The 15,046-nt window shown below is 42.6% G+C and overlaps 1 protein-coding gene across 4 annotated transcripts in view; it reads left to right on the top strand.

The window, feature by feature from the left end:
• PALS2 (protein associated with LIN7 2, MAGUK p55 family member) overlaps positions 1 to 15,046 on the top strand; it is a 78,602-nt gene that overhangs the window by 46,861 nt on the left and 16,695 nt on the right. For all 4 annotated transcript variants that reach the window (XM_069958778.1, XM_069958776.1, XM_069958779.1 and 1 more), the window contains exons 5-9: positions 3,474 to 3,701; positions 4,085 to 4,216; positions 7,319 to 7,418; positions 11,274 to 11,342; positions 14,596 to 14,757. In XM_069958778.1, the coding sequence (XP_069814879.1) occupies positions 3,474 to 3,701; positions 4,085 to 4,216; positions 7,319 to 7,418; positions 11,274 to 11,342; positions 14,596 to 14,757 (691 nt within the window). The remainder of the gene's footprint in view (positions 1 to 3,473; positions 3,702 to 4,084; positions 4,217 to 7,318; positions 7,419 to 11,273; positions 11,343 to 14,595; positions 14,758 to 15,046) is intronic.

The following is a 15,046-nucleotide window of genomic DNA, read 5'->3' as shown; positions in this document are numbered from 1 at the left end:
GAGCCTCCAGCCAGCCACTCCCGGATCCTCTGTCCTTCCGGTTCGGTGACGTCACCACCCGGCCGGCGTCTGCTGTCTTTCTTATTAGCAGCAGAGCACTGAACCCTGACTGGCTTGGTAGCGTGCAGCCAATCAGGGTTCAGTGCTCTGCGTCTCCTGCTGTAAGTTGTCAGGGTTTGGGGGGGGGGGCTCAGTGTCTGTGTCAGAACTACATTAGGGCAGTGTGAGGGGTCCCTGCGGCATTACTTCCCCTCCCGGGACTCGGGGTCAGTATCGCTGACACCCAGGGGGGAAGTCCTGTAAAGTAATGCTGATCGGCTGCTGCTGATCCCCCCAGCCCCCCTCCCTGTGTCCCCGTCAGATCTCTCACCCCCAGAGCGCGCTGCCGCAGTGGCCCGATCTCTGCACCTCTGATCGCCTGCATCAAGCAGCCGGTGGTACACAGCTGACAGGCGCTGTGTGACTGAGGCAGGAGAGATCTCTTCCTTGCTCCGTACACAGCGCCTGTCAGCTTAGTTTTATCGGGGTGATTGACAGGCGCTGTGTACGGAGCAAGAAAGAGATCTCTCCTGCCTCAGTCACACAGCGCCTGTCAGCTGAGTACAGGTGCAGAGATCAGTGCAGAGATCGGGGCCAGCGCGCTCCGGGGGTGGGGGTGAGAGATCTCTGACAGGGACACAGGGAGGGGGGAGTCCTGCAAAGTAATGTGTATCGGCTGCTGATCCCCCCCCCCCCCCCCCCCCCCCCCCCCCCGCCCTCTGTCCCTGTCAGAGATCTCTCACCCCCACCCCCGGAGCGCGCTGGCCCCGATCTCGGCACTGATCTCTGCACCTGTACTCAGCTGACAGGCGCTGTGTGACAGGAGGCAGGAGAGATCTCTTCCTTGCTCCGTACACAGCGCCTGTCAGCTGTGTACCGCCGGCTGCTTGATGCAATCGATCAGAGGTGCAGAGATCGGGCCAGTGCGGCAGCGCGCTCTGGGCGTGAGAGATCTGACGGGGACACAGGGAGGGGGGCCGGGGGGATCAGCAGCAGCCGATCAGCATTACTTTACAGGACTTCCCCCCTGGGTGTCAGCGATACTGACCCTGAGTCCCGGGAGGGGAAGTAATGCCGCAGGGACCCCTCACACTGCCCTAATGTAGTTCTGACACCGACACTGAGCCCCCCCCAAACCCTGACAACTTACAGCAGGAGACGCAGAGCACTGAACCCTGATTGGCTGCACGCTACCAAGCCAGTCAGGGTTCAGTGCTCTGCTGCTAATAAGAAAGACAGCGGACGCCGGCCGGGTGGTGACGTCACCGAACCGGAAGGACAGAGGATCCGGGAGTGGCAGGCTGGAGGCTCACGTGACCGGACCGGAGATCTCCTTGGGGGGCCAAAAACGGACAGGTAAGTATATTAGGAAAGGGTTAACCTTGGTTAACCCTTTCCATTGCTAAATTATTGATTTTCCCTGGAATACCCCTTTAAGCAGGCGGTTGAGTGGGCATTGGCTACATTCTTGCAGTGGAATGAAAATTAAGAAGAATGTATAGCCATAGACAGTACAGCGTATCGCAGCAGATTTCAGAGCGAAATCCACTGTTAACTCGGTACTTAGGAATGTACCCTTAAAAAAGTCTGCTTTTTTCCAAAAACATCAACGCTCTTGTCCTTATGTTGGCTATGGTTTTGCAGCTCAGTTCTTTCGAACAGTGGTGCTGTTTTTGCAAGAAAGTACTTGTGGTAATCCCTTTTTAAGGTTGGTGTCACACAATGCAGTTTTTTAAATACCTGCAACCAGAAGTGAATTTAAAGGGGGGGGGGATAGGAAGGACTTGCATGTCTCCTACCTGCATGTCCACTCTTGGCTTTCGCTGAAAAACAGCAGTGGCCATTTTCTTAACTACACTGTTAGACTCCAGCCTAAGGGTCAGTTTCACCAAATCAGTAAGCCCATATGGGACAATCTACATCTTTGTTTGTTTTAGCTTATGCAGTACAAATATTACCATAAGCCCATTCTGTGGGGGTCAAAGAGCCTTGGATGTCCCAACCCTGACGCAATGAAAGACCCTTACAGCACTGATCTTCTGGCTTGCTTGAGGGATGCTCCTTAAGCTAGAGCTTCGTCTAAGATCCTATTAAAGGGCTCCAGGCTGCTTTTGTTGGGGGGCTTTGAACAATTACCCATAATGCTGTATTTATTCATTGAAGCTGATTGCATCCATGCACTTATGCCCTGAGGGAAAATTAGGCTTATTCATCCATCTATCTAGTGTATACATGTGCAGAACCGTTCTGACAGTATGGCTTTTTAGTATATAAAGTGGTCCTTGTTTTCTCTGTTTTACTATTCATCTCTGATATAGTACAGTTACAGTTTGGTAAGCGTAAAATAAAATCCTTTTAAAGGAAGAGGAGGGTGTGCAGCTGCGGACAGGGCGTCTGCATGGTAACCTTAGTGGTCTTTATATTTGTTAAATAGATGTAACGATTATAGATGCTATTGTATGTCGGGTGTGCCACAGCCGTACGCAGCAACAGCGAACACACTATGGACTTACATCACTGATCAGAAGAAAGAGGTGACGCTACAAAATGTTTACTCACCTGAGACAGTATCTAATCGTTGGCGGAGACCTACGCGATAGAAAATTGTCCCTGACGATTCTCACAGAAGGTGAAATCGATCTTAGTCTAATGGTGCTTGATCATCTGTAGATCTTGCATATCTCATTTTTGTATAACAGGGATGGGGAACCTTTTGGCCCTCCAACTGTTGCAAAACTACAATTCCCATCATGCCTGTACAGCCAAAGCTTTGTCTATCCAGACTTGATGGGAATTGTAGTTTTGCAACAGCTGGAGAGCCAAAAGGTTCCCCATCCCTGTTATACAAAAATGAGATATGCAAGATCTATGGATGATCAAGCACCATTAGACTTAGGGTCTATTCACACGTCAGTATATTTTTCCAATCCGCAAATTTCAGTCAGTATACAATCCGCAAATTCAGTCCGTATTGCATCCGTATTGCATTCGTATTGCTTCAGTAAAATACAGACCCCATAGAGTTGTATTGGATGTGTCAGTTACTGTCCGTACTAGGGTCTGTCCTTTTTTTTTTTGCGGAACGGATTGCAGCCCAGTACACAACACGGATGTGTGTATAGGTCCATTGAAATACATTGGTCCTATATTATTGCGGATCCGCAATTGCGGACAGGAACAGGATGTGTGAATAGGGCCTAAGGTCTGGAGATAAAATTGTTCAATCGTAGAATAGTAAATGCCTTCAAAATGTGACCACTGTTGGCAAGAGCTTTATAATTTAAAAAAAAAAAACTTAATGTATTAAAGCCGTTATTATTATTATTATTATTATTATTATTATTATTATTATTATTATTATTATTATTATTATTATTATTATTATTATTATTACTACTACAATACACCATTGTTTTTGTGTTTGATTTTCACAGGGTGTAACGTTTAAAGTAGAAAATAATAACCTAGTTATTGCTCGAATTCTCCATGGTGGTATGATCGATCGACAAGGTCTTCTCCATGTGGGCGACATCATTAAGGAAGTGAATGGTCATGAAGTGGGAAACAACCCAAAGGAACTTCAAGAGTTACTGAAGAGTATTAGTGGTAGTGTTACCTTAAAGATACTTCCCAGTTATAAAGATGCAGTAACACCTCAACAGGTGGGTGTCCTCCGCTGCCCACTTGTATGTTGGATCTGTTTTAGATGTAGAGAGCCTTTAACATGGGGCAGTTATCAGCCGGACAGGCCAATTTATTGTCCAGTGTCTGATCTCGAGATGAGCTGAGATCGAGAGGCTCTAAAAACATAACTGTTTGGCCACACATTTCCATGTGTAAGATGATACGTGAACGACACAGAGCCATATAAAAGGCCCAAAAAAGAGCACCGATCGACAAGATCAGCACTCGTTTCTGGCATTGCATTGCCTTTTTAGAAGTCCCTGCACTGCTGACAAGTTTTGGATTTGTATTCAGTAATATTAGTAAATAAATTGTTTGTCACATGGATTTCTTCTATTTTAATGTATTGTTTTTCCTTTAGGTTTATGTGAAGTGTCATTTTGATTACAACCCATTTAATGATAATTTGATACCCTGCAAAGAAGCCGGATTAAAATTTTCCAAAGGAGAAATTCTGCATATTGTGAACCGGGAGGACCCGAACTGGTGGCAGGTGAGCGCCATAAACATTACAGAAAGATAACATAGTCATTAATGTATGCTTCAGATGAGAACTAGCTTGTGCTTATAGGGATCGTTCTTACATAGACACTTTTTTGTGTCTGCATTATGCCTACCTGCCCTGGCCAGAGCATCGGTCTAGAGACTCATTGACCGCGTCATAGATTACTATTCATTTTAGTTAATTAGATCTGTTGTCCGGTCAGGGCTTGCCTCTGTAATATGAATGCAAATGCTTGTCTGTACTACACCTGAGTAAATGTGGCCTAAGGCTTTATAGGCAGGAAGGTACTTCAACATGCATCATGTATGTTGTATTCAATCCATCCTAATTTCCAAGGTATCCTGCAGGGGCCGAGCAGCCTCACTGTACAGTGATAATCACTGGTGTATTATGTGGAGAGCCATTATTGGCCAAACAGGCCAATATTGCCCTTTTAACCTTTTGTGATAGGTCCATCAATCACCCAGGGAATGATCTTTTAAGCTAGCTTAAAAAAACAAAAAACATTGTTTACCTCACATCTTTTCATGTAATATAGCATATGTGGCAGGCAATGGACACACAAACCAGTCATGCAGCCCTATTTTGCGCAATGGTTGAGCTATATAATAGGCTCCTCTAAGGTATTCTGGCAATTCGCCTACCCCCCCCCCCCCCCCCCCCCCGCCCCCCCAAAAAAATAAATAAATAAAAATCTCCAAAATCCTTTTGTGTTCACTTACCGCTGCTCTGCTCCGATTGTCCATTGCAAACTTATAGATCCTGCTCCCTTTCCAAGATGGCACCGCCCAGGAAACTACATTTCTCAACACGCTTTGTATAGCTGCTGATCACTGTCTGCTTCAAGATGGAAAAAACGTGACCTCATTTGTGTAGGCTGGCTTAGCTATACAAAGTTTTTGCTAACCTTGCCAACCTTGCCCACAAAGACGGTGGTCACGCGATCTGTCAAATGTCATCTGTTGGCCAGCATAGCTGAGCCGGCTGACAGAGATAGAGGTCATGTATCCTTCGTCTCAGAGGGGAGGGGGAGAGTGATCAGCAGTGAGACTCTGGAATGGACTCCAGAGGATTTTTCACATCTAGGAGGGGCGAGTCTGCACCAAAACCAAGGAAATGGCACTATAGAGAAAATACATGTACATTGCAGACTGGGATTAGAAAGGTGAATTAGATAAGATTAGGAATTTCATGGCCAGAATACCCCTTTAAACAAGCGTCAATCTATGCTGCAATGTGCTGTCGACACATATCTCTCACGGGTTTAAAATACATCATTGATCAGCCGTCAAAGAGGCAAATGCTTTACAGCTGGCCTTATTACACAGGGGCCAATTGCCTGTCGGGCACATAAACAGGTAATTTTCCATTGTCTCTATAAATGACAGAGCGCTTATGGGTCTGATAGTTATGATGTCTAGCTCTTCTAGTAAAGAGTCACGTGTTATCGGCAGTAAGTCTGAGGGTTAATGATTCCTCACACATTCATAGTGGAAGTTTAGCTATAATCTTATGTTTCCTTTCATGTGTTCTACAAAACAGGCCATGATATTTTTTTCCCCCTCTCTGATCAATACAACAATTACAGCTCTTTGCAAGAAAGATGTTACCTTAGCTCTTCTAGCGGCAGATGTGCTTTTCACTTATCAGCGATTTCCCAACCTCCTGCCTCTTGTCAATACTTACTTTTTTTCCCCCCTTCATCCTGTTGTTTTCACATTGTTTCTTCCTGTTGTGCTATGTCACTTGTCAGGAATACACAATGCTCTTATTAAGTCTCCAGTCATGCCCAAAAAAAAAACAATTCGCACACTAGAAGAGCAGGTTATATATTTCAGTAACTTTGCACATTACTATTATTTTCCCGATCATTAAACATGTTTAGATAATAAGCTTTTCCAGCTAAATTCTACATTTCACCTGTGAGTAGAAGAGAAGAAATACGTCAAGTTCTGTTCAAAATTTCCTTTTTTTTTCTTTGTTTCGGAGAAAGCCTAGCAAGAAGCTTTGTGATGCCATAAGTGCCCGCAGAGGTTGTCGCCTTTGTACATAAGGCGTCTGTCATTGTATACAGTTGTATAGTTCTGGTTAGCCAGTGTGCAGGGTATGGAGTAAGTTGCTGCAGCTCAGCTTGGTATCGTTAATACCACGAATAATAATGAGGCAAATTTTTGGCTAAAAACAGGATCTTAAAGTGACTAATAATAACCAATTACTAAAAAATAAAAAAAAATGATTGAAGTACAAATCACCCAACATGTATGCAAATTTCAGCGACAAGGTGTTGGAGCGCTTAACGGGATGGAATTGTTCTCTTGTATATAACAAAAGCTGAACAGAATAATGTATCACTTACATTGTTCTATGCAGCTGATCCAGAGAAATCCTCCTGAATAACATGGACAATAAGTAGCCCTCTCCATTATGTGCATGAGCCCAGCAGTACTTGATATTCATGAGAAGCAGAAAACTCCACCCTCCAGCTGCTGATTGGCAGTTATCTATACATGATGTCTTTACGCAGTCAACTGTCAATCAGTGGCTGGAGGGCAAAGGTAGGGATGTAGCAAGAATCCTGTTCTCCTGCATATTAGGAGAACAGCTGAACAAAATGATGGAAGTAATACACCAATCTGTTCAGCATTTCTGGCACAAGATTATGCTGCCCTCATTTAAGGCGGAATAAACCTGGCGACAGATAAGCTTTAGGTAAAGGAAGCTGCACAATATTCAGAGTTGGTCTAGGTGCCATACCAGTTTGGAGTCTGGTCACATAATTTTTTTTACGAGTACAAGAAGAGCGGTGATACTGACATTCTTATTAGAGTAAATAAGCCTTATTGAGCAGAAGGTTTAGTGATTTTTCTTCTGTTAGATTTCTATGGCATGGCTAGTTACATAAATACTTTGTAAGAAGGGCGCGCCTGCAGATTTCTGTATTCCCATAATGTGAGAATAGGCCTTATCTAGAACTCGCACAAGGTTTAACCTTTGTTATTCATTCCTGCCCTCCCTAAAGGACGGAGTATTGATTGGTGGTGTATTGTACGTGTTGGACACTTCATATTTTATTGACTTTTTCTATTACAGGCAAGTCATGTAAAAGAAGGCGGCAGCGCAGGACTTATTCCCAGCCAATTTCTAGAAGAAAAGCGGAAAGCATTTGTGAGGAGAGACTGGGATGGAACAGGTACCAGTGTACTGTAATAATGGAATAGGCACATTCGCATAATAAATTGCAGATACTGCTATTATACATGAAACATAATAGTGTCACAGGGTTTATATGTCATCTATTATGAAAATGCCAACCCCTGTCAAGGTGTATAATTTGTAGCGGGCGCCTGCCAGGAAGGAAGCTCATACTGTGTGCAGTTAAATATGAAAGGTCACTCCCTTCTAAAAGAAAATCCGACTTACTTTTCTGGCATTATCTGTATAGTTAATTATTACAGAATTAACTCAGCCCCCTGCCCCTATTCAGCCCTTGCTGAGATTTCAATTACATAGTAGCTTGCTGGACTGTTGAGCTTTCCTTGTCATACTAGTTAATAAAAGGTCTGGTATAACATAAGTGTCCATGCTCCGATATTTAAATTTTTTTCTTGATTGAGAGGTACATCATTGATAGCCAACCTTGTGACATCAGTCAAGCCAAGAAGGTGTCTAGGCACAGTACTCATCAGCATTGTGTTACAACCGGAAAACTTTCTAAAGGGGTTATCCTGTGTGTGTGTGTGTGTGTGTGTGTGTGTATGTATGTATGCTACAGAACAGCACACAATGTCAGTCAGCTGCTTCTAAGGCCAGCAGGATATTGTCATGCATTAAAACAGCCATGGACCCTCTGGACAGGGATATAATATTACCGCTTTATAAAGCTTTGGTGCGGCCCCATCTGGAGTATGCTGTCCAGTTTTGAAACCCGATTCATAAAAAGGATTTTCTAGAGCTGGAGAGGGTACAAAGACAGGCAACTAAACTAATAAGGGGAATGGAGCATCTTAGTTATGAGGAGAGATGAAAAGAATTACATTTGTTTAGTCTGGAGAAGAGACGTTTAAGGGGAGATATGATTAATTTATTTAAATATATAAATGGCCCCTACAAGAAATATGGGGAAAAGATGTTCCAGGTAAAACCCCCTCAAAGGACAAGGGGGCACTGCCTCCGCCTGGAGAAAAAAAGGTTCAATCTCCGGAGGCGACAAGCCTTCTTTACCATGAGAACTGTGAATCTGTGGAACAGTCTACCCCAGGATCTGGTCACAGCAACAACAGTAGATGGCTTCAAAACAGGGCTAGACAAGTTCTTAGAGCAAAATAATATAAATGCATATGTATAGAACCTATCACCCCTCCCCCTTCCCTGTATCCATCCCCTCCTTGGTTGAACTTGATGGACATGTGTCTTTTTTCAACCGTATTAACTATGTAACTATATGTAAATATATATATATATATATATATATATATATAAATAGACCAACAAAACACAACAATCACTGAACTCAGGGAGAACAGTGAAAAATTCCAATGGAGTACTCATTTACGAGTCTCCATTGATTGTCCCATACAAAATTTAAATATGCAAAAAAGGGGTCCGTGGAGCCTCAGTTACGAGTCTCAAAACACGGGAATAGCCAGATATCCTCTCTCCAGAGAAGGAAGCCCATTGCCAAGGGGTGCCTCCTAGTGGGGAGAGCACCAAACCACCCTGATACGTAGTCCCTCAGGTCCTCACTCTGTTGCGAGCTTTAGGACCTAAATAGGGAAACACCAGGGTGGCCCCTGTGAGTCAAAGTCTAACTCAGTGATTGTTGTGTTTTGTTGGTGTGTGTAATATATATATATATATATATATATATATAAATAATCTGCACGTCTTAGGAGTGACAGCCCACTCAGCCATTCACTAGCTGTGGGGTTGTCCCGTCTTAGCCAGTGATTGGCTGAGCTGGCTGTCACTCCCGAAACAAGTTTTGGCTCAGTAGTAGTTGAGCTGCAGTCAGCATAAAAGGTTTATTATGTTTATCAAGAGTGCAGCAATATATAAAGACCTCTTATACTGTGGATAACCCCTTTTAAGCAGCATTGTACATCCAGCACACGTATTATAAATGCAGGTTCCCTATTATGCAACAAAGGGACATCATAAGTATATTACTGTATAGTATAACAACATGATTGTGATTTATGGCCCGAAAAGATAACCGGTTACCTTTCACAACAACAATATTGTAATAGTAATATACTCTTTGGTCCTCTCCACCTTAAAATGCAGAGGGTAAATGGCTCTGTGTCAGTGTTGCGTTCTGCGCACACAGTGAAGTAGAGGAGCCAAAGCAGGTTATTGCTTATGTCCTCCCATGGACATAAGCAATATGGACAGTACCTTTTGTTGATCTCGCACTGTATACCAGTTCTTCTCTATTCCACTCCTCATGGTCCACCAACAGGTCATGTTTGGAGGAGATCCCATACAAAGAACACTTGCGATAATACCTGCTGCACTGAGAATAATTATATCACCTGAAGACTGGAGTTGAGAAGCACTGCTGTATACAGTAGTCCATGTACTGTGCTCCCTCCATATGGAGGCTTCATGGTTAGTGCTGCTTACTTGTAATCCTGGGGTCCTGATTTCAAGTACAACTCTACAAATTACCTCTATTTAAAAATCAACGCCAGCTGTTTTACGTCCTGAAAGAAGCAGTTTAGTGTTTCTGCTCTGACACAGTGCTCTCTGCTGCCACCTCTGTCCATGTCAGCAACTATCCAGGGTAAAAGGCGTTTGCTCTGGGAGTTGGCTCTTGTTCTGGACATTTCCTGACATGGACAGAAGTGGCAGCAGAGAGCACTGTGTCAGACTACAAACTACACTGCTTCTTTTGAGGCTAAAAACAGCTAGTAAGTACTTTTTCCCCTCTGTAATGCCCCTTTAATTAGCTTCCTATATAATTGACTTTAGTGTGTTTCTGAAATAGGGAAACTATATGGTGAGCCCCACTGGGGACAAGGTCAGATGCTTCTATGCTGACAGTTGTTGCTGTTTTATCTAGTGAAGTGGACAAAACAGACTCTTATATTACACAATACAGTAATCTGTAAGTGCTATACAAAAGTTTTTCCTAATTGTAAAAAGACAACAACAACAACAACAAAAAAAACTATTGGGCCCCATGGTTATGGCTAGGATACCAGGGTAGGTGCAAGCTTTTCTTTTTTTTTTTTTACTTTTTTTTACAATTTAAGAGTATAACTTTGGCTGTCATGGGAAATATAATTTGTAGCAAGGCCATACATACAAGAAGCTTAAAGTAATAGTGAAGTATGTGCTGCTTAAATACATTTTTTACTTTTTTTTTTTTAATTTTTTTTTATTTATTATCCATTTTGTTATCGGCCATTTTAATCTATTGCTATCGGCTGCACAGCTCCTGTTTACACAGCCGAGGATCCGCTGTTTTCCCGCTCTTTGGCTGATTGCTGACACACTTACACAGGGCAATTATTGGTTAAAGGAATGTTTCTAGGAAAACTCGTTGCTGATTATCGGTTTGTGTAAAAGGGCCCTTATGGTGCGTTTACACAGAGATTTATCTGGCAGATTTTTGAGGCCAAAGCCAGGGACAGACTATAAACAGAGAACAGGTAAAAGACTGAAATTTCTTCCCTTTTCGAGTCCATTCCTGGCTTTGGTTTCCAAAATCTTTCAAATCTGCCTGTGTAAACGCACCATTAGACTGGAAGGGATTTGAATAGGTCAGCCTCTTTGGACAATCCATGTGTGAAGGAAATATCCTTTGATTGCAAAGTCCTCCTGCTAGGTCCCCAGCCATCAGTGGTAATCTGTGTGGAAACCTGGCAGTAACTCTTCAGTTTCCCTGCAGCACCTCCACAGGGGAAACAGTGTAATGCAGGACAGGTTAGGTCGGGTCCTCCAAAGAGAGATGCTAGCTCAGAATTTGATCATTTCATATATGACAATTGGTTTACTAAACTGGACAAGCTGTGCTAATGTTATTCTGTCTCCTTCACCCCAGGGCCATTCTGTGGTACAATCACAAGCAAGAAGAAGAAAAAGATGATGTACCTGACTACAAAAAACGCAGGTAGGGTTTTTGGTACAGTTTTCACACATACAGTGTGGCTAGGGTATAGATTAGGGAGAGATTATATTTTACTGCAGTTTCTGACTCATTGTGTTTTGCACAATATACTCATTAGGGTGGTTATGATTGTACTTGGCAATACAGTTTTCTACTCTATACATCTTTGTAATCTAGATTGTATAGTCATTTTAATTCTTCTGTGAGATGAGGCCTTGGGAATATCATAAAAAATTATAATGACCGCTTTTCTCTTTGGCTGCCAGCAGCACTGACTACAATATTCTCTTTTTAGCTGTAATTTTTAGCAAAGGGATTTATAATGAAAGGAGGAAAGAAGGAAAAACTATGGAATAAAAAAAAAAAAAAGTACAACAGAAGTGATAGTCGTATCAAGTACTAAGGCCAGGTTCCCATTATGTTTATTCATTGTGTGACATGTATAGCCAGTCAGAATGGGATACAGACCGATGTGATGGAAAGGCATAGCACTCACTAACCTCAATGACTGGTGACTGCAGCATTTTATGTATTGGTACTACAGAGCAGGAGGATTGGGGGGGCGCAATGGGTTTGCTGCATTTGCTTGCACTGTGTGATCGTCATTGATGTCCCTGATCAAGAATAAAAAAACAAGTAAACCGTCCACTGCTAAGATGTCGGTGTGACCTTTCTGTCCTTATTATTTTAGTGTGCTATGAAAAATGCCCACAATCGTGTCTTGCTACAGAAAGAGAAGGGCCGCTCTTTGTCTTTATTCAAAGCTCAGAGGGAGTAGTGTGGGGGCAGAAGGAACTTCATTGTCTCACAAAGAAATCTGATAGGCACTTTCCATTAAACATCCTGCACAGAGAGAGAAAATTGAAGTTGGGTTCTTTTCTGTTTCTATTACCTTGTGGAAAGCAGCAATTTGAAAGTGAATGTTCACCTATGGTAACGCTAAAAGTTATCCAAGATTAGAAAAACAGCGCCACTCAGTTTGTGTCTGGTATTGCAGCTTAGTTCCCCTAAAGTGTCTGTTATTTTTATTTATATATATATAATATAATTTTTTTCCCCCTGAAATCAATAGTCCAGGCAATTTTAAGAAACTTTGTAGTTAGGTTTATTAGGCAAATATGCCATTACTTGCATTCAAAAAGACTTTCCCCGGTCCCCCTTCCCCCTCCTTCCTCTCTCTCTCTCTCTCTCTCTCTCTCTCTCTCTCTCATTCACTGTTCATTATCAGCGGGGGCGGATTAACTTTACCATAGGCCCCGGGCTGTTCACCAAGCCTGGGCCCCCACACCCTGCTGTAACTATGGCAGCACTAGCATGGTGTTCATAGTACATTATAAATAATGCCATGATGCTCTGATTTTGTACAAAATTGCAGTAAAAAAAGCAGCATTTTTTTTTTGTAAATCATGGCAAAACTGTAGCCAGGAGACAGAACACAACTGAAAGTATGTCTTTTTGGGTGTCCATGGGCCCCCCACTCTTTTTTACATCAGTCGAGCCCGGTGTAGCCTATGGAGAGGGAGATTAGTCGCCAACAGAGAACAAAGGATTACACAGCGGGACCTGTGTGAAAGCTGGCATTCAAAGGTCAGAGAGGTCAGTGCTGACTTCAGAGGAGATAGCCGGTGATGTAATTGTAAATTAACTTTTTTTTTTTTTGTCCTGTTTTGGTGCCTCATCTCCCTCAACCCCTCCCCTCTCTATAAGAGAACCATGTAGACAGGGGGAGAGCTTCAAACTGCTTTTTCATGATAAAAATGCCTTTTTTTCCGCTAATAAACCCAATTACAAAGTTTCTTAAAATCGCCTGTACTATTGATTTCTGCCAAAAAAAGAAAAAAAAATTTTTTTTAAACCACAGTGACAATTTAAAGTGACTAGAGCAAAGCCGTAATACTGCAAACAACCTGAGAAGAGGTGTGGCACTATTTGTTGTTGAAAGCAGTTATGTCTTTCTAATTCAGGATAACCTCTTGAGTGATTTATTCCCCCCTACGGATTACAGGATGGAGTTTCCTGCATTCTCCTGTTTTAGTGAATTGGCAGTGAAGTATACTCTGTGCCACCCTATTCAGTTCTCTGCACTTGGCTATCTTTGTCAGTACCATGGAGCTTGACACCTGTTCCATTTAAACATTGACCCTCGGGACTCCTATTCTTGTGACTGTTGGGTATCCCAGAAGTCGGACCCCCTCCAATCAGACACTTATCACCTATCCTGTGAATAGGTGATAAGATGTCATCTTGGGATATCCCCTTTCAGCTAAGTAGGTTTTCCTTTGGCCGTATTTGCCTGGCCGTGTAGTTCTGTAAAGCATCTGATTTCCGTCTGGCTTCATCGCAGCAGTTTAGTGTGGTTGGAAAGCAAATCCCTACAAGCAGATAAGGGCTGTTGGCAGACATCTTCTTCGCACATAATGATCATGTTGACTCCATAAATAACATTTTCTGTCGAAAGGCTGAGAGTTCCCCTGAGCAAATTCTAGTTGTTCCATGTTGCGGTTGTTATAAGTATGTATGGCCAGTAGTACTTGCCTTTGGCTCAACAAAGGATTTGCACAATAGGTTAAAGCAGGTGTTTCCTAAAGTTATGTAAAGTATTCCTGGAAACTGTATGGTGTCAGCTGGGGGATAAAATATGTGTAAACTAAATTTCTGCTGCTTAGTCTTGATGCTGCATTTATACTTGGAAACTTCTATATGCTGGGCTGGCTCCTAATTGTTAGGGGTTCACCATTTTGGAGAAAAAAAGGAAAAACCGTTATATAGAGTACTTGGATGGTACAGCTCAAGTTGAATATGCATTATGGCCAAACACCATTTAGAGTTTCTCTCTTCCAGTAGAATCATTCTATTGGGGCATGTTCTCACTTGGCAGATACCCTGCAGACTTTCCAATTGAAGCTTATTGGGAAAATTCACAATCAGTCTGGGACATTGGAGGTGAAAAAAAATATTGAAAAGCTGTGGCACTCACAAGCTCCTATGTAGCTACACAAGCTACGATGTTGAGTGCCCCCATTTTTTTTTTTTTTTTTTTTTTTTTAACATTTAACAACTCTTTGCTTGTTAGTGCGCCATCTTCATGGCTTCTTCAGCCTGCTCCATTACATTTCTTGAATCCCAAAGATTTTGTATAAATTATATGCTGGTGGTGCCAGTGTCTGTATCACTTCCCACAGTGTAGGAAAAGAAAAGGATTGCTACATTCAGAAGATTTGTGTTTTGAAACTTTGTAACTCTTCGCTCCTTACAGAATTTGATCGACATGAGATTCAGATATATGAAGAGGTAGCCCGAATGCCCCCATTCCAGAGGAAGACTCTTGTCTTAATCGGAGCACAAGGAGTGGGCCGGAGAAGTTTGAAAAACCGATTGATTGTCATGAATCCCACCCAGTTTGGCACCACTGTTCCCTGTAAGTTATCATGCGTTGCTGTAACAGCTGTGAATGCCACATTACTAGCCGGCTTTCCACTCTATTAATCTGTGTACATTGTCTTTTCTCTGTTTTCATCATATAACCTTGGATGAATGGATGAAATACATCTTTGGGTGATCTATACAAAGTATATGGCGTTCATTATAGCTATTGAACACAAAGTACAATAATACCTCAGTTTCACCTCAGTGTTTAAACCACAATTCCCCTTGAAGTTTTGTTTGGTATCCGAACAAAATCAGGGAAGATTCAGGTCATTTAGGTG

Source organism: Dendropsophus ebraccatus, chromosome 2, assembly GCF_027789765.1.
Source record: "Dendropsophus ebraccatus isolate aDenEbr1 chromosome 2, aDenEbr1.pat, whole genome shotgun sequence".
In the NCBI taxonomy this organism is placed as follows: Eukaryota; Metazoa; Chordata; class Amphibia; order Anura; family Hylidae; genus Dendropsophus; species Dendropsophus ebraccatus.
Note: the sequence above shows the minus strand (reverse complement) of the source record. Positions and strands in the feature narration are given on the sequence as shown.